Source organism: Phodopus roborovskii, unplaced genomic scaffold (assembly GCF_943737965.1).
Source record: "Phodopus roborovskii unplaced genomic scaffold, PHOROB, whole genome shotgun sequence".
In the NCBI taxonomy this organism is placed as follows: Eukaryota; Metazoa; Chordata; class Mammalia; order Rodentia; family Cricetidae; genus Phodopus; species Phodopus roborovskii.
The window spans coordinates 32,803,625-32,822,445 of NW_026126541.1; the positions used below are offsets into that span (position 1 = coordinate 32,803,625).

An 18,821-nucleotide genomic window follows, 5' to 3' on the forward strand; every position below is an offset into this window, starting at 1 on the left:
TGATGATCAGCAAGTGGCTCTGCTATGACCCAAGTGTGCCTAAGTGAAACAGAGTCACACAATGAGCACCCTGACACCCTGACATTCACACGATGCTCTGCAGGGGCAGAGAGCAGAACAATGCTTCCATTTTCTGTTGTGGTCACCGATATTCTCCCCTATGGAAACCCGCACCCACCTCGTCCACGGGTGGATACAGGGCAAAGAGCTCAGCCTGTCGATTGGTCTTGCGGGCCTCCTCTTTCTCCTTCTCAAAGTCCTCGGCACTCAGAAGCTGCAGCAGGTTTTCCAGCCGCTCATCAGGCTGCAGTCTGCGGAGGTCGAAGTCACAAGTAGTGAGGGGGCCCTTCCCAGACACATCACACAGCACTTTTAAGCGACGGGGTCCTGTCTGTTAGAGAAAACAATTGACCTTCATGAGGGTCTAAGGGAGCAGATGAGAACTAGGCTCAGGGGCAATTCAAGACTGTTCTAGCTGGGGTCTATAGAATCTCAGGTCTCAAGGTCTTAGCTTCCTGGTGGGATGGACTATCCTGAAGTGAGATGCTCTTTCCCTGGGAGCAGGCCATTATTCATCAGGTAGACAAGCCAGCCCTGAGCGAGGATTTGAAACGATATTGTGTTCCTAGTAGTTGTTGGCTGAAGCCAAGTCTCTTGGGAATCACACTCACATCTCAGCCCAGAGCCAAACTGAGTTGGGACAAGGGGTAGCACAAAGAGCCTGGACTGCCAACCTAATCAACTTCAGAGCTTGGGATTTAAGGCTAGAAAATAAGATGAATTTTTAGGAGCCGTCAAAAAATGCGCATACACTCTAAAGCTGAATGTTAAGTTTACAAAACAGATGTATGGGATTGGGGGGGTGCACTTAGTCACTACAGCAGAGCCTGTGTGAGGCGGGGTGCTTTACAGGTAACCACAGGACTTTAGTAATAGCTGTAGGAGCATGCACCAACAAAGAAAAGCTGCATGGACTACTCAAGCAACAGCTTGCAGCTGCAGTAGGAATTTATTCACCCCTATTTGTCTTCTCACCTACACATGGATGGATTAGTACACCAACATTAAGAAAACATGTTTGGATCATTGCTTTATCTTCCACATTTCTGTTGAAAAGCACACACATCATAGAATATATCATCTCAGTCATCTTTTGGTAGAGTTAAGTACATTTATACTATCCTCATTGTCCATCTTCATGATTCTTTTCATCTTGCAAAACTGAAACTCTATACCCACTAAACATTCCTCCCCAGTTGCCAGGCAACCACATTTGATGCTCTACTCTTCCACAAAAGATACCTGGATTGCTTCCATCTTTTGGCCACTGGGGGTAATGCTTCTGTGGACATGGTTGTATACAGCACTGAATTATAAAGTAACTATTTTATGAAAATAATAGCAACAGCAATAACAGTAACCAACATTTATTGGGTACTGGCATTTTGGCAAAAGTGGCATAAGCGAAGGTAACATTGTTCAAAATCTTCTGACTTAGTATCTTCTTGGTTTCCAGGGAAGAAAACTAGAGAACCCAGTAAGGTTAATGGTAGAGCCTGGGGACAGGGAGGTGGTGTGAGGGGATCAACAAGAAATGTTAGGCAATCTGACAGTGAGGGCTTTGAATGGCCCTGGCTCTAACAGGGAGGGGCCCACCATAGGTCACTGCCCCCAGCTACAGGCCCTTCACTTTTTCCATCTTAATCACTGTGCTTTGGGGTTTCCATTTGAATACTGATCTCTACAGCTACAAACCAGTTTGAGGAAAATGGCCTCTGACTCAGACGGTAGAGTTCCTTCTACTTAGATGTCCCATGAGTCTTACATGTATTCTAGTTTTTTAGAAAATTGACAGCATGCCTTGGACAGAGCCACCCTGTCACCTGGTAACCATGTTTGTTGATAGGAAATACCTGAGTGGCCGGTTCACTGCACTCCAGAGTTTCTGACTCAAATGTCTGTTTCTGAAGCGTCTTGTGAAAATCTCTCCGTGATCCAGTTTTCTTAAAGCTGCAAAACTCTGAACTGCCTTGGTTTCTTTCATTGTCGATATGATTTGATTTGGAGGGAGATGGAGAGCAGGAGAGAGGGAGAAAGACAAAGCGTTAGATTAAAAACAAACCAATGGCATAAGGGCAGACAAAGTCATAGAAGAACTTTCAACAGAGGACAATTGTAATGCCTCCATTTAATTATACACCCAGCCCCACACAAGGCTTTGCTGTAGTGACAGACACATGCCGCCTGGCTGGCCCATTATGAAAGGCAGGCATGGCCTGGGAAAATACCACTGTAGAGGTGTGGTCATTCAGCTGTGGGGCCCTTGGACTTGGCTCCAAGCTGAAGCCGAACTGTGACCATAGTGTAAGAAGCTGAAATAAATCTAGCAACAGTAGAAACAGCAAATAGAGCTTGTCTGAAGATAAAAACAGAGGAAGCCATTTCATCTCCACGTCAATGTTCTTAATAATGAGTAAGAGAAGCAGGACATGGCTAAGGAAAAAAATATAGGGAAATGATGTACGGACCAACATTCTTTGCTAACACTCACAGTCCTGCTCTGAGAACTTCACTACAACTGTGTCAAAGGGATAGGAATGTAGGTCAGTGTCAGTGGTAGAATGCTTGTCTAGAAAGTATGAGGGCCTAGATCCACTGGTGTATGTTCTCATTCTCCGTTTCTCCCTCCCTCCGTTTTTCCCTCCCTCCCTTTCTTCCTTCCTCCTTCCCTCTGTCCTCCTCCCTGTCCGTCTGTCTGTCTGTCTCTCTGTCTGTCTGTCTGTCTCTCTGTTTCTCTCTCTCTGTTTCTCTCTCTCTCTCTCTCTCTCTCTCTCTCTCACACACACACACAATGGAAGGGGGTCTAAATTAGAATGGCCAGGGATATCACTGAAGACACCCTGAGACCATGATGGGTGGGAAAGGAGATACTATTAAGTTGCCATGTCATAACTATAGAAACCAACAGTATATTCCCCATTTCTTTAAAGATGGAGAGGATTCTTGGAAAACATGCTACAAAGTGTATGCACACTTAATTGGTGTGCTCTCTGCACTTATTGTAAAGACTGCACAGGTTGGTAAAAGGACATGAAATTAGGTGAGAATTTATTAGGTAGGTCAAATGGCCTACAGGTAAAGCCAGAACTGTAGGAAGGCCAGTAACTTTCACAGTTCCCAACTCCCCGAGAGGGAGGGGCACTGGAGAGAGTGTGACACACACAGCTGGGTGTGTTAGTTCATTGTGTTAAGTAAGGAAGCAGGAGATGCCCCAGTATCTTTGGTTGGGAGGTCAGGACATCTCTAGATGTTACTGTGCTCAGAAGACAAACAGCCCAGCAGCTCTCTGCAAAACAACCTGGCAACTATTCCAAGCTTGGCTTACTATGACTGGCCAGCTTCAGTGTCCCCTGACCATTTGTGTACCCAGCTAAATCTATAGTAATGATACAGGGTGAAAAGCTTCTTGAATTAGGAACTAAAAAAGAAGGAAATGGCCATAAGAATACATACTTAGAAATAATAATTAAAAAAAAAAAGTCTCTACAACAATTTCTAATTTGGAGTTCCTAAACAGCTGAAAACAAACAAAAATTAAAATATATATCATATTGTTCAAAAACATCAATGAAAAAAGTAATCCTGGGAACTATTTTAAATATTTCATAAAATCTTTTGGTTCTAGTTGCTGAGGTTGCAAATGAAGAGTGGATTATAACTGAACATTAGTTTTTATAAAATTTACTTTCTTTTAATAGAGTTCTTTGGGATAAGACCTGATGTGGGATATCTTAAGTCTGACAACTTATTTTTTTTTCAAATTATGTATTATTTGTATTTTATGTTCATTCTTGTGTTACCTGCATGTATGTCTCTGTAAGGATTTGAATTCTTTGTTTGTTTGTTTGTTTTTGTTTTGTTTTGTTTTTTGAGGCAGGGGTTCTCTGTGGCTTTGGAGGCTGTTCTGGAACTAGCTCTTGTAGACTAGGCTCGTCTCAAACTCACAGAGATCCGCCCGCCTCTGTCTCCCCAGTGCTTCTCCACCAACGCCAGGCTCAGTCTGCCAACTTCTTGATAGTCTGAACCATACAACTCTTGAGAGCCTCATGGAGGGGGATGGCGGGCCTTCTTGGTGCTGAAAGGGGAAAAAAGGCTGTGGGGTTGGAGCATCAAGATGGCTCAAACAGGTGGTGCTTGCCACCAAGGCTTATGGCTTTAGAGAGGAACAGCTCATCAAGAGTCTTCCGATCTCCGAACAGCGATGGGCTGCACACAAACACCCACACTCACAAACAAAGCACAGTGATGTGCTGCACACAAACACCCACACTCACAAACAAACAAGTACATGTAAAAAGCAGTGGGTGATCTAGTCCATGCCTCACCCACTTAGCCATACTGTGGGTGGTCTAATACCTGGGAACAAGAAACAAAGTAACTAAAGTAGTGGCAAAGTAAGAGGTACTGTCTTGTAATTCCATCCCAAATGAGAATGCACTAGACCCATGGTTATTAGCTCTGTAAAGCCCTATGGGAAACAGAAAAACCAACCCCTCAGAAGCAGTCCTACCCCCCCCCACAGTGGTGTCTGCAGGTACTTTCTTAGGACTGTCCCCTCCAAAGAGAAATGATTCAGAAGGGAACTGTTACAAGCTCCTTTTCAAGGAAAACTTGAGCCACAGTGAGGGTGGGGGTGGGGCAAAATTCAAGAAACAGCTGACCTAAAGGCCTGAAGTGCAGCCACCTTAGCAGCTAGGACTATACCTACATTAACATGCTCCCCCCCCACCATCTCATAGATTATGCCTATTTCTAATAGTGTTTACTTACAAACATGCAAACACACACACACACACACACACACACACACACACACACGTGTATATGCACACACTAGCTCAAGTACAGGCAGCTTTCATCATCAGCTTCAGGTCATGTTTCTGCCTGGGGTGAGTGATGGACATGGGTAAATTCGAAGGTATCTTTCCTGAATTGAATCTGTGCTTTGATAATAAAAAGTTTACATACTATAACAAGCAAAATAAAATCTGACTTGGTCTTCTAAAGACCCTTCTAGGGACACAGAATATGTGTGTGTGTGTGTGTGTGTGTGTCCAGTCTCCCCCCCCTCATTTTATACAAATAGATGCATCCACCCCTTCCATTTTGTTAGATTGTCTTGTGGAGTTCTTTACAAGGATTCCAAAGGCATTGGCAAACCAATCAATTAGAGGTTGATGTTGAAGTTATGCCTGATACTGATGTCACCTTTGTGACTTTTGCTATGGAAAGCACTAAGACTGGTGTGTCCATGTTAGGGTCAGAGCAAATGTTTCTCCCCTTCCTCATACCCTTTTAGCAGCTACTTCCCCATCTTAAAACCTCAGAGAGTCACAATGCTCCCTTTGGAAGCAGGGGTAATGCTGGCTGGGGAGAGACAAGGGCTGGCAAACATGAAAGGTGACTCATTTCCAAAAGTGCCAGCATGGAAGAAGCCACCACTGGGTAGGTACTAAGACAGCTGGCTCATTGCCTCTGGCTACAGGCATCCTAGCCTACTCACCCCACCCTGGCAACTGACTTAAACAAAGCCAAGCTCCCAGTGTGCCTGTGTGCAGACTGGAGAAAGATGGGAAAGTAGACAGACAGGGAGAACAACTGTCTGCACCAAATGAATACAGCCTGCAGCTTCCCAGGAGAAGCACATGCTGTGTCTTAAACACCCTTCTGACACATTCAGAAACACCCAAACACCAAAGACTTCATGGAAGCGTTCTTTTCAGAGGCCAGAACATGCAGCAGGCAGAATCTAGCTCTTGGATGGGAAGGGCCTGAGTTCAGATGCTGGCTGGCTCCTTGTGAACCAAGAAGAGTCAAGAGAGAGATCTGGAAAGGTGGCCTCATGTCTCTGAGCCCGTTTCCTTAAGTGTGGAAAAGAGGACAACTGAAGCTCATATTTAAGCATCAGCTGTGAAGATCTGGGAATAATTGTGTCCCTTTTCTCCCTTGCTTCTTCTCTCCCTCCCTTTTCCTCCGTTTCTCAAGAACTCTCCACTTTCCTCCTCCTTCCTATATAATTAGGTGTTAAGACCTCTAGGTGTATTGGAACAAAGTAGCCATCCATGTCTCAGGATGGAAAGAAGCCCCAGAAGTCCAGATTGGAACCTGAATCCAGGATAGGGTAAAGAATGCATTTATCATCAAAGTGCTGCTTGCATGGGGTGGTGAATCAGAGCTCAAACGGTACAAGGAAGATGTCAGAGCATGGCAGCCTGGCACGGGATCGTCACTGAGCCTGAGTCTAATAAAGAAGCACTGAAAAGAATGGACACCTGACATGAGGTGTCACACTCGGGCTTGGTGACAAGGCTCCATCCTGTGGCAGAACATCCTGGTACTGTGGCAGTCAGTGCAAGCTAAAAGAGGCTCCCCCAGGCAGGAATGGCACAGCTGGTGTCAGAACCGGAATAGGAGGAGGATGGATACTGGGGTAGAGGGATGTGTGGGCAATGGTTACACATAGGAAACCAAACAACTTAGTAGAAACATAAAGCACATGGGAGCAACATTCTGCCAGAGAAAGGAGTTAAGATGGCAAAAGGAGACCACTAGCGCAGACACCACGGAGATGGATGTACACGTCAACAAGAACTCACTGTTTTCACTATTCAGTGAAAGGACTACAGGATCAATGCCTTAGCAAACATGAGCACACTTCATACACGAAGCTTGGCTGCCGAGCACTACTGTCCACTAAAGTACCGTGGCATCTGAGAGCCACGGCTAATTCTGGGAGAGGAAGGGGAAATCTAAGAGTCCCTGGAATACCGAGTGTCAAAGAGCAAGGATGTCTCCACTGACTGCTGGGGCCGTGTAAAAAAGACCTAATGGCAGCCAAAGAGACTGATGCCAGTCAAATTGAAGACCACTGGAACATAAGTTAAATCATTCAATAAAACAGGTTTGGTGAGGAATGGGATATCACAACAAACCCAAGGGGGGAACAGTCTATATAATAGCTGGCCCATAATCTCAAAAGGCAGGAAAGTAAGACTACTCACAGAGAAGGTCCTCCAGCATGACTAAGACTAAGGGCATGTGACATTTCAGTGCACTGTGCAGTTTGGAACTGAATTCTTTTGCTCTCCAAAGAACATTCTTTGGCCATTTGATGAAAATGGCCAAATGAGGATTAAGTAGTAATGAAATATTAATATTAATTTTCAGAATGTGAGGGTCATATGGCAACTATAGTGAAAAATGTGTAGCAATTACACACTAATGTAGGTGGGATAATGGGAAAATCAGGTCAGCATTTGGTCTCACATGGTTAATGGTTAGGCAGAGGTCTTTGTTTATGTTTGCAATTTTCCTATAAATTTAAGGACGTCTCCAAACAAAAGGAAAGCAGTACATCAGGCATCTGACGCTGCAGTAAAAATCGCTGGGGCTCCATCAAGTCCCTTTTACCAACCCATGCACCAATTCTCCAGCTGCTGTGAGCATAGGAACTGTCAGCTCATCTTTCCTTCCGGTCCCCCATGCCAACCGATTCCTTTGGCCCCATGGTAGCTGTAAAGATTGGTATCAGAACACAATAGTCCCACACTTCAGACAATGTTACAGTCTGGCTCTTCTTTCCACAACACTGTTGCAGCCCGAGGCTAACTAGGATCTGAGACCCCATCTTTAGCAGATTCCTCTTAGGTTTTCTCTAAAGACCACATGGGCCTGAATCCCTGCCCCAGGTTCTGCTTCTAGGATAGCAACAAAGACAGTTACATGCCAGCCATTATCATTAGCATCAGTGACAATACTGTCCCATGCAATGTTGATGGATGCATTGTAACTCCAGACACTCCCTAAGTACACAGAATTTAATGTCTTCTGATAGCCCCCATTTCTGCAGAGCTACATTGTCTTGTTGAGGAAATGTACTTAGCTATCAGAAACAATGATAGAGCTCTGAAAAGAGCCCATTTTAGTATTCCACTTTATAGGATGCTACAAAGACTAATTGAGCTTATTGTCCTGATTAAACTCGTGCCACCCTCCGCCTCCAGTTCTTCAGTTGGTCCCCTTCCTAGGTGTCCTCCTAAAGCTATGGTCTAAAATGTGAGACAGATATTTGCTTGTTAAGTTTCGTTCATTTTATCATTTAACAAATGTTTCTAACTTCCATCCCCTTGAGAATAAGATACCAAGGAGAATTCGTAAGAATTGTAGCTGAGAGCTGTGCCTGTCCTCAGGGAAGTCAGTCTACTGAAAAAGATGCCACAGTTAACAGCAAAGACACTTTACCAGGCAACTAGAACTCAATGAACTGTGCGACAAAAGCTTCAGGAGAATCATCAACCAGATGTTTCAAAAACTCACAGAAGGAGGTGACAGTTTCTAGCTACCCCGGCAAAAGCTTGGCAGAAGCCTTTGACTAGGGCCTTGCACGGTAGGTCTGTAGCAGGCCATGGTGGTGTTCACAGCAAAGGTTGTTACCATGCAGGCTGATGAGCCCGGCTTGCTCTCATCGCTTTAAGAAAGCAGAGAACCTTGACAGCCAGCACAACAAATGTGTGTCATAATAAGCAATTATTGATCGGGGAGACATTTTTATGGTGTTTTGGGAGTAACTGAATTATATGCACTGATGTGTTCAATTTTTAATTGTTTACCAGCTCACTGGGAGTAAAAATGGAGCAATAAAACAGATGATACCCTCTTCCTTGATATCCCCACTCTCCTTGAGCATGACCTTCTGGCAGTATCACCTTAATCACTCAGGATGAAAGACAAACTCCAGGGACTTTATGATGCCGCCATAACACCCAAGAAATGTTTCACTGTCACCGTGGGTAATACACCAAAAATAAATAGCACATACACATGTTTAATCACTAGAGAGTTTGACTCACCACCAAGACACGGAAAACATTCAGAAGTTAATCATCTCCAGCTTCATTTAGAAAAAATGACAGGGAAAATAGTGCTTAAGATCCTTACTATCCCCCCAAAGGATGCTATCAAACACGCATCCACACAAAATTATGAAGGTATTATGAAAATTAGATAAGAAGTGAACACAGCCCCTCATGAGTCATCAAGTCTGTGCCTATTTTTCAAAACATATAAAATTAAAAGGACTAAAAAAGTGTTAAACTTGGCAGTGTAGACTTGAAACATAGAAAAAGATCTATTCAAGGAATCTTCTAGTCACAGGAATCACAGGCAGATATTTCAAATAAGAGGATACTTTTTTTCTAGGCTTGTGAGGTGAATCAGTAGGTAAATGTGCTTGCTGCTAAGCCTGATCACCCAAGTTCAATACCCAGGCCCCAAGGAAGAAAAGGGCTGCCTCCTGCAAGCTGCTCTGACTGGCTTCTATGCATGTACAGACATGTATGTATGCATGTGTGTAAAAACCAGAAAAATGTGAATATATTTCTCCAAAAGGAGATCATGTGTTATATACATAATTCAACCTTTCCCTATTCAGTGACAAAAATAAGTCTAGACCTCTCTTTTGTCCTTCACATTGGTACTATTTCTCTGATTTAAACATGCCAATGACAGAATTTGAATAGCAAATGCTCTACAGAATGATGGGAGTGGGAGGGAATGCAAGTGGCCATTACCCCACACCTCTGCCCATTAAGTGGAATTCAAAGCCATTATCACAGAGAGCAAGGGCATAAAAGCCTATCTCTAGATATTACAGAGAAATGTAATAGCAGCCAGGAGATAATTGAGGAATGAAGGAGCTACCTAAATCAGTGCTTGACTGCATGATTCTGGATGACAAAGATGTGTCCATGGAAGGCAAAATGGCTTCATTAAGATCACACCTCTGGAGAAAGCAGGCTGTCACCCATCCCCAAAGTGCAGTAAAATATATAGTGTAGAGTTTAAGGGTTATTCCCTTGACACGCCAACTGGAGTGTTTAATCATGATACTTCACTTTTTATAAATGCAAACAATAGTTAATATTTACTCAATTATTACTATAGTAATGAGATCTTTAAAATCCCATTTCACTTACAACAGTAAAATAGGAGCATATGTTAGAAGTTTTTATTTATGGGTATGGGTACTTTAGCTTGCATTATGTGTGTATACTCTGTGTGTGCCTGGTGCCTGCAGGGGCCAGAAGAGAGCATCAGCTCCTCTGGAACAAGAGTTATAGATGATGGTGAGCCACCATGTGGGTGGTGGGAATGGAACTTTCTACAAGTACAGTCAAGTGCCCTTAATCGCTGAGCAATTTCTGCAGTCCTTATGTATGTTTTTTATATATGTTGTTTATATGTATATATATATAATCACTATGTAGCCCAGGGTGGCCTAGAACTCATAGTATTCCAGTCAGTCCCCCCAGTGCTGGCATTATAGACATGTGCCATGTGGTCAAGCAAGAAGAACAGTTCTTATGGTTTAAATTTTAACTATGCAAGTCCTACAGTATAAATCTTATAATTTCCCCAAATCTTACCATTATCCAATGAATATAGAAATATAACTTGAATTGTCAAATTTCAAGAAATCTTTTATAATACTGAGTTGTCCTTTTTTTTTTTTTTTTTTTTTTTTTTTTTTTACCGAGACTGTTTTCTGTGTGTAGCTTTGTAGACCAGGCTGGCCTCGAACTCACAGAGATCTACCTGCCTCTGCCTTCCGAGTGCTGAGATTAAAGGCGTGTGCCACCATTACCCAGCTTTGTTTTTAAAAATCGTCATACAATATTAATAATTGGTCTAATTTACATTACTTGTCAATTGGATAAGAACAATTCAGCCATACTGTATAGCATTAATAAATAAAAACAATAGTCAACAGTGAACTTATGCTAAAAGCCCAAGTTTTATTTGATTGTTGCTTTAACGTGTTAACTTACTGACTGAAACTGACATGGTGAGTACTATGTTCTCTCTCCCTCTCTTTCCTTCCAGTAGCAGGACTGCACCAAGTCCTTGTACATGACTGGTAAGCACTAAGCAGCCAGGCAAAGTTCTGGCCCCTATATTCAAGGTGCTATTCTAATTCCTACCTTCCCTGGGAGGCGACAAAGCATCAAGGAATAGATTAATTTGCCTTGGCCCTTGGGTAATCCAGCTGCTAAGTAGCAGATTTGAAGCTATTGAGTTCCTGTGCCCACTATTTTTGTTATTTTATTATTGTTTTGTTTTAATTTGAATCAAGCTGGAACCGTCTAGGAAGAGACAGCCTCAGCTGAGGAAATGTCTGCATCAGATTGCCTTCAGACAAGTCTTTGGGGCATTTTCAGGCTTAATGATTAATGTGAGTTGGCCCAGCCCACAATGGGTGCCACCTTTGGATAGGCTGTCCAGAGTGGTATAAGAAAGCAGTCTCGGGAGGCCAGGGGGAGCAAGCCAGAAAGCAGTGTGAACTAGAACTTGTGGAAAGAAGGTGTGTCTGAAAAGACTGATTGACTGATACAATACAAGGATGTAAAGAAGCTGGAATGTTGCAAATCCACAGTCCAAATGCACTTTTTCTTGGCCTAGCGTTAGTTCCCTATTAGCCATTCCTAGCTGACCTCTGTGTTGGAATTAACATCCTGTGACTAATAAATAAAAAAGTTTTGGAATTTAACTTATCAGATCACTAGCTTCCATCAACCCCAAAGCTAAGAATGTCATCAGACAGCCTCCAAGACATGTAGGACAGATTTCCTCCCATCTTGCTGTAACTCACCACTCTGATGCGTCCACTAATGTATTTTTAAAATACCTTGGCTGATAACTCTTTGTTCTGTCACTATAAAACTCCACAAAACTGCTGCCATGTTGGAACATTGCATTTGGTGACATCTAAATGGTCACTCATATTTGTTCCAGAATAAACCATGTTTTTACCCCTTTGAGGTAAGAGCTGTTTTTGTTTTTTTAATCATAGCAGCCGTCCCCCACCCCATGGTCTCTGCTTCAGTTCCTTCCCTAACTTCTCTCAGTGATGACTGTGACAGGGACATGGGAGCCAAATGAATCCTTTCTCTCAAAGTTGATTTTTGGTTGATGTTTTATCGCAGCAATGGAAAGAAAACTCAGTCTTGTTTCATTCTATAAAATAGTGTGATCAACCACGGGGGGGGAGGGGGGACTACACGGGGACCTGCTCTATTTTCTATTTCTACCCATCACACTTGTGGTACACAACTATACAGCTACTGTGGTGGGAAGGATTAGGAGCTGTGATCTCATTGGAGAAGGTGTGTCGGGGGTGGGGTGGGGGAGGCAGGTGAGGTGGAAAGGCTCTGAGGTTTCAAAAGACTTGGCCATTCCTAGTGTTCTCTCTCGGCCTCCTGCTTATGACCAAGCTGTGAGCTCTCAGAGGTCCCTGCTGCCATCCTTTGTGCCACCATCAGGGCTAACTCTCTGAAACCGCAAACCACTAAACATTTCTTTTTCTAAGCTGGTCACAGTGTTTTGTCACAATAGAAAAGTAACTAAAACAGTTACAATCCATGCTGTTAGGAGTGCAGTTCTGAGTTTTAACAAATGAACACAGCTATGTAACTACTACTTCAATTAAGACACTGGCTAGTTCAACAAACTCTCAAAATTCTCCCACACCCTCTGTAGTCAACCCCTTTCCAAAACTCCGGATTCTGGAACCCACTGGCCTCTCTTCTATCTTTAGGACTTAACTTTTTCTAGAATGGCAAATAAATGGAATCAATCATGCATTCATTTACTGGCTGGCTTATTTTACGTAGCACAGTCAATCTGGTAACATCCTGGTGTTGCAAGAGCTTGCTGAGTAGTAGCCCATTGTGTGAACTTACCAGAGTTTGCTTTTCTTATTACCCTATTGAATATATTCAGTGTTATTTGTAACCTACACCTACAAATAAAAATGTTTTAAGTATTTGCTTAGAGACCTTTATGTGAACACAGGCTTTCATTTAATTTACTCAAAGCCCTAGAGATGGGACTTCATGGTATATACTGGGGGTATGTGTATATATAAATTTTATATATATGTACACATATATGTATATATATAAAAATTATATATATATACACACATATATATATAGGATTTTAGAGTAAGGGAATAAAATGCAAACATATAAGTCAGCATTCAGAAAACAGCTAATAACAGTCCACAGTTTAAAATGATAATAAAGATGAAAAATTTAACTTACTTTTATTAATAATATTCAGCATTGGCAAGGAAATGGATGAAAGTAGCAGTTCCATGCTGAGCTGGTTGGTCATGCAGTGAATTATCACAGCTTTTATGGAGAATGAGTTTGTAAAACTAATCAGAACATATTAGATACAAGGGTCTCATTTCTACCCTCAGAAATAGCGACAATCGTGTGTAGAGCAGATGTTGTACTATGTTTTATCACTATGGAAAGGGGAGAATATTACATAGCCATCAATAGAAGAAGATACCACAACTCATGGTATGTTCCTTTCCTCTGAGGAAATCATGGCAACCTTTCCAAACAAAAACAAAAACAAAAACAGGCTAGTTCTCTGAAAGAAGATGGTCTCAAAGACATTACTGAAGAATATAATGTATGCCTGTAACATATAAAAAAGACAGACATTGGAGAGGTGTGAGGACTAAAAATGGAGACCATGGAGGATATGGAGAAAAGCCACAACCAATCAAAATGTTGAGTTGTAAAACCAAGTTCCAACAGATACAGCTACAAAAAAAAAAAAAAAAACAAAACAAAAACAAAACAAAACAAAACAAAACAAAACAAAAAACTCCCCAACGTAAAGCTCAGGGAACATTTCAAAAGAGGCCGTGAAAAGGTTATAAAGTCAGAGGGTGAAGGAACTTGCTATAAAGTTGTGTCTCTTAGTAACGTCAGGAGCCACTTGCATAAAGTCTCAGCCACATGACTGCCTGAACATAAGCTGAAAATGACAGTGGACAGGGGGAAAGCCCGTGAGGCCTCAACGTCACAAAAAGAGCTACAGGCAAGTAAGGAATGCTGAGAGCAGCAGAGCACACCAAGTGGTGATGTTCTCATAAATATATGCTTGTAACAATAAGGAAAAAGAGGCCAGATTTGAAAGAGAGCAATACGGGTCTATGGGAGGGTTTAGAGGAAGGAGAGGGAAGGGAGAAATACTGTAATTATATTATAATATCAAAATACTTTATTATCTCTGTGTGCATGCATATGCGTGCGTGCGTGCGTGTGTGACTATATGAATGCCTTCAGAGGCCAGAAGTGGACCTTGAGTCCCCTGAGCATTAAGTTACAGTGGCTGTGAGATGCACCACATGGGTTCTGGAGACAAAACTCAGGTCCTCTGGAAGAGCAGCAAATACTCTTAACTGTTGGGCCACCTCTGTGTGCTTTGGGTAGGAAGGGGCTCAGGAAGACCCATCTCTAGCTGAGGAGCTAATGGTAGTTGATGGCTGCTGGAAAAGGGGGAATCATTTTTCTTAGGGGATATTGTGGCTGCTATATTGCCCATGCTCTGGGTGATTATCCCACACCCATGTGCATGCCATCAGCACCCGCTGGATTCAGTGGTAATTACAGAGAGAAAACAGGAAGGACATGGAAGTTGGAGAGGGATTTGCTGTAGGGGGAGGTGTCCAAGGGAATAGGGAATGGATATGGCCATTGTATATAGAATTGTATGGAATATATATATATATATATATATATATATATATATATATATAGCCAAAGAATAAAAATATTTTTTGAAAAGCTGTGGTGAAAATATAGTTGGAATTGGGTGATGAAGGATGCCTGGATTTTCCCCATGAATAAAGCATTATGGATATACACAGGCACTGAGTGGTTCTTAGGAGAAGTGCATGCTGGGACTATAATTTTCATTCTCAGCACTTCAGATTCACTTTTACCAGAAAATCAAACATAGGGGTAGAAAACTGTGCCCTTCTCTAAGACACTAGTCAAAGACTGTCAGGAACTGTCAATGAGTTTTGGCGTTGGAAGCTTCCCTCGGCTGACTAGCTAGTTTTGGGGAGGAGAACTGGTCCATGACATGAGTGGGCTGAGAACTCAGCCAGTATGCTTGGCATAATATAAACAGATACTGCTTTCATAAGGGGTTAAGTGCTTCGATAACCATTGCTTCTAAATAACAAATGGGACACACAGGGAAGAGAAGTAACAGTCAAACGGCAAAAGGCCTAGACCCATATTTTAACCCAAAGCCATACAAACTGATGTTATGTTAAAAGTAGATTTTAAACATGACACCAAAAGTAAAAGTCCTAAGGAAAATACCACTACGGATTTAATTCCATAAATCATTCTACATGTTAAAATACACTGGGGAAGGGACTTATGTGGTAGAAGGGTGAAAACAGTTAATGACAAAAGTATTTGGGATCAGGAGATTATTCAGTGAGCAAACATCTGCTGTGCAGGCAACAGGATCAGAGTCTACATCCCAGACTGAAAGCCTCAGATGGTGAAGACGGGGATCCCTTGTGCAAACTGGACACATCTGCAAACTCTGGGTTTCATTGAGCGACCCTGCCTCAATGTATTAGGTGAACGAGTAATCAAGGGAGGTTCCTAACATCAACCTTGTGCTTCCACATACATGTGCACACACCCCATACACGTGTGTACACACGTAAACATACATACACCCCCAAACATGAAAAGGGAAAAACGTTATCTGGAGTTTTGTAAAAACCAAATAGCTTAATAGAGTCATACAAATTTCTTAAGTAGCGCACCATGGAAAAAAATTACCAGTGGCCAACAAATATGTGGGGGGGGGGGGAGAAATCCAATCAGATAAGTAAAATGTCAAAAATGGCAATGTTTTCTCAAAAATGGAAATGTTAATAAATGATACTTTATAATCACTAACATTCAATATATAATTTATGCATATTAAATCCTTTATCTATTATTAAGTCTTAAATTTGTACATATGCATTAAGCACAGAAATTAGAGATCCTCCCTTCCCCCCCCGCAGGAAAAAATATAATAAATGTGCACAGGGTTTTAGTAAGAAGGACATTCCTGCAATGTAAGTGCAAACACAAAAAAAGAAGGACGATTGGTTGAAATATTAAAACTGACTGTATGTAAATAATTATATACAAGTAGTATGCTATCATTAGTTACTATGTTCAGGAAGAATAACTAAAAGTAAAGACAGGGAATCCTCCATTACCGTGGAAATTGAAAATTCAGGCTGAAAAACTGTCCCAGAGTAAAATTTAGTATTTCTATAAACATATTCTACAAAGAAATTTGATCCAAAGGCCTGTGTTATCACCATTCAGGATGGTTACCTACATACAGTGAAACTCATATATTTTGGTTTTATTTCTCTATAGTTTCTAAATTCTCAGTCATGAGCATTCTAAAGTCTTTTTTATTAAAATAAAAAAGAGTCTGCGAGTCTGCACTACCACGAGGAGGGAACAAGTACAGTGTTTCAAACAGAAAATAAATCTGAAAACCAAATTTAGCCCAATGGACCTTTCTGTTTATTGTTCCCTCTTGGATTTTTTTTTTTTAGAACTCTAAATGCCCAGAAAAGTGCCTCTAATTATAACATTTTGAAGCTTGAGAACAACTTGTTCTGAAATCTCTCCTTCATAAGTAGCAAGGCATAATCTTATTTGCCTACTGGCAAACTTCATTTTTCCAGTTGTGTAGAACGGAAGATAGACTGACATGTAGCTGTGCTGTAATTACTTCCAATAAATGATTCTTTCTCTTCATTAGCTATTGGAAGCGGTATGCACACTGACATTACTAAAAAATAAAAATTAGCACAGATCCAATGGCACACTTGGAGGAATTAGATAAAACCCAGCGTCCCAAGCATCCTTTATTATTTATGCCTGAGAACAGTAACCCTTGCTAGGGTAGGGAAAGGCTACCCTTAGTAAACTGCTTGTGTCTCAGAGGCTCTCTGATGAGTATCTAGAGGAGTGGGTCTCTGTCTCTAGACAGCCTGAAGCCTACATCCCAACATACAGGTCCATGTATATATGTACCCGCACACACAGCAGGAATTCCTGTGTTCCAACACTTCTCACAAGACTGTGATGTGAAGGTCACTAGTATGGGGACAGAAACCTCAGGAAAAAAAAAAAATGTCACAAAATGTTTGATTAACCCAGAGATAAAAAATGCACTCTTGATAGGAAGACTAGCAAGTAATTTATGTGGGGGGGTGGGGGTCACAAATTCTAGTGACATCTTTAAACTTGAGGCCAAGTTTCAGCTCACTATCTTTTATCTAGGAGCTCAATCAAATTAAAAAAGAAGGAAAATTTTATTATTTTTGGGGAGACAGGGTCTTGTCTCCCAAGTTGCTTGAACTCCAATGCTGCACAAGTTGGCTTTGAACTTTTGAGTTCAAAGCACCCTCTTGCCTCAGCCTCCTGAGTAGTTGTAACTGGCTAATGGGCAGTTCTATTCTTCACGTTTAGAATGTGATTTTTGTTCCTAACTGAATAGGTAAACAGACTGTACAACATAAGATTTTTTTTTAAATGTGATAACAGGAAGTGAGGGATGAAGCCACAAGGAGGCAAGATGGGGAAAGGCGAGATCAAAGACCATGAAGAAAATTGGTACAGACCAATGAGTGTGGGGGCGGGAAAAGGGGAAACACCAGATTCTTAACCAATGAGCGTGAGGGCAGGAATAGGGGGAAGACCAGGACTCTTAGGTCAGCAAAACCCTTTTGTTTGATGATGCAAGGACAGAAGCATTTCATTATGCATTTGTCAAAAACACATCAGATATACAGCTCAAAAAAACTATACTAGGACTGGGGATGTACCCCAGCGTGCAACCAGCATGAGTGATGATCTAGAGGGGGATGCGCGAAATCCCAGGGCTTTCTGTTCAGTTTTTCTGTAACCCTAAACCCCCCCAATAAGTCATTTAATTTGAAAAACACAGAAACAATGCAACAATGCAAAATTTGCATTCATATAAATTAGCATTTATACATAAGAGGGGATTAACTTACTTCCGGTTCACAATCAGCCATTCTCGAATATAGGTCTGAACACAGTCCCTGACATGAGGATCCAGTTCAACTCTAAGTAGATAAAAAATAAGGTTAAACAGGTTATTATGGAGCAAAAGTGATGAAGGGACAAAACACCACTTCAAATCTGTATCAGCAAGAATATTAGAGGTCTTCTTGCTCATTCACTTCAGGCAATGATATTTGTTCTCTGATGAACAACTATGTTGGCATTTTATGATCTGTGAGTTTCTTTGTAATAGAAAATTGTTAAACTATATTATGCCCGAAAGCACTAAGATACAAGTAGGGAGAAACAGCTATAATTAAATACCAAACCTAAAAAAAATTAAGTTCAATAGTTATTTCTAACAGATTTTTTTTTTTTTTTTTTTTTTTTTGCACTTGTGTAATTTTGTTAGGACACATGTGTTTCCCATCTAGAAAGCCAAGAACAGCTGTCTTTGGCTTTGATGATTTTTGTAGACATAGGCTTTGGATTCCTGTCATACCTGCTGAGAGGTATGCCATTAGAGATAGTCTCCCTGTGTTTCTTTTACAGTCTGGAAATCAGAAACAATGAGAGTTGCAAAGTTTTTGGTATTGTTAGAAACATATTAGTACTAAATAGGTCTAAAAGCTGAAAGTTTTTGATTTAAATATTTTTTGAGATTACAATAGAATTATATCACTTCCCCTTTTCCCTTTCCTACCTCCAAAGTCTCCCATGTTCTTATTCAAATCCATGGCCTTTTTTTCTTTAATTGTTGTTACACTTATAAATGTATATATGCACATACAAGCATATATATATGTACATATATTTATTCATAAATACAAC

The 18,821-nt window shown here is 41.4% G+C and overlaps 1 protein-coding gene across 1 annotated transcript in view; it reads right to left on the bottom strand.

Annotated features, from left to right (window-relative positions):
• The window catches only part of Dock8 (dedicator of cytokinesis 8), a 205,534-nt gene that overhangs the window by 128,841 nt on the left and 57,872 nt on the right, over positions 1 to 18,821 (bottom strand). The window contains exons 4-6 of the mRNA XM_051200107.1: positions 17,981 to 18,052; positions 1,914 to 2,037; positions 179 to 391 (exon numbers count right to left, since the gene is read on the bottom strand). Coding sequence (XP_051056064.1) covers positions 179 to 391; positions 1,914 to 2,037; positions 17,981 to 18,052 — 409 coding nt within the window. The remainder of the gene's footprint in view (positions 1 to 178; positions 392 to 1,913; positions 2,038 to 17,980; positions 18,053 to 18,821) is intronic.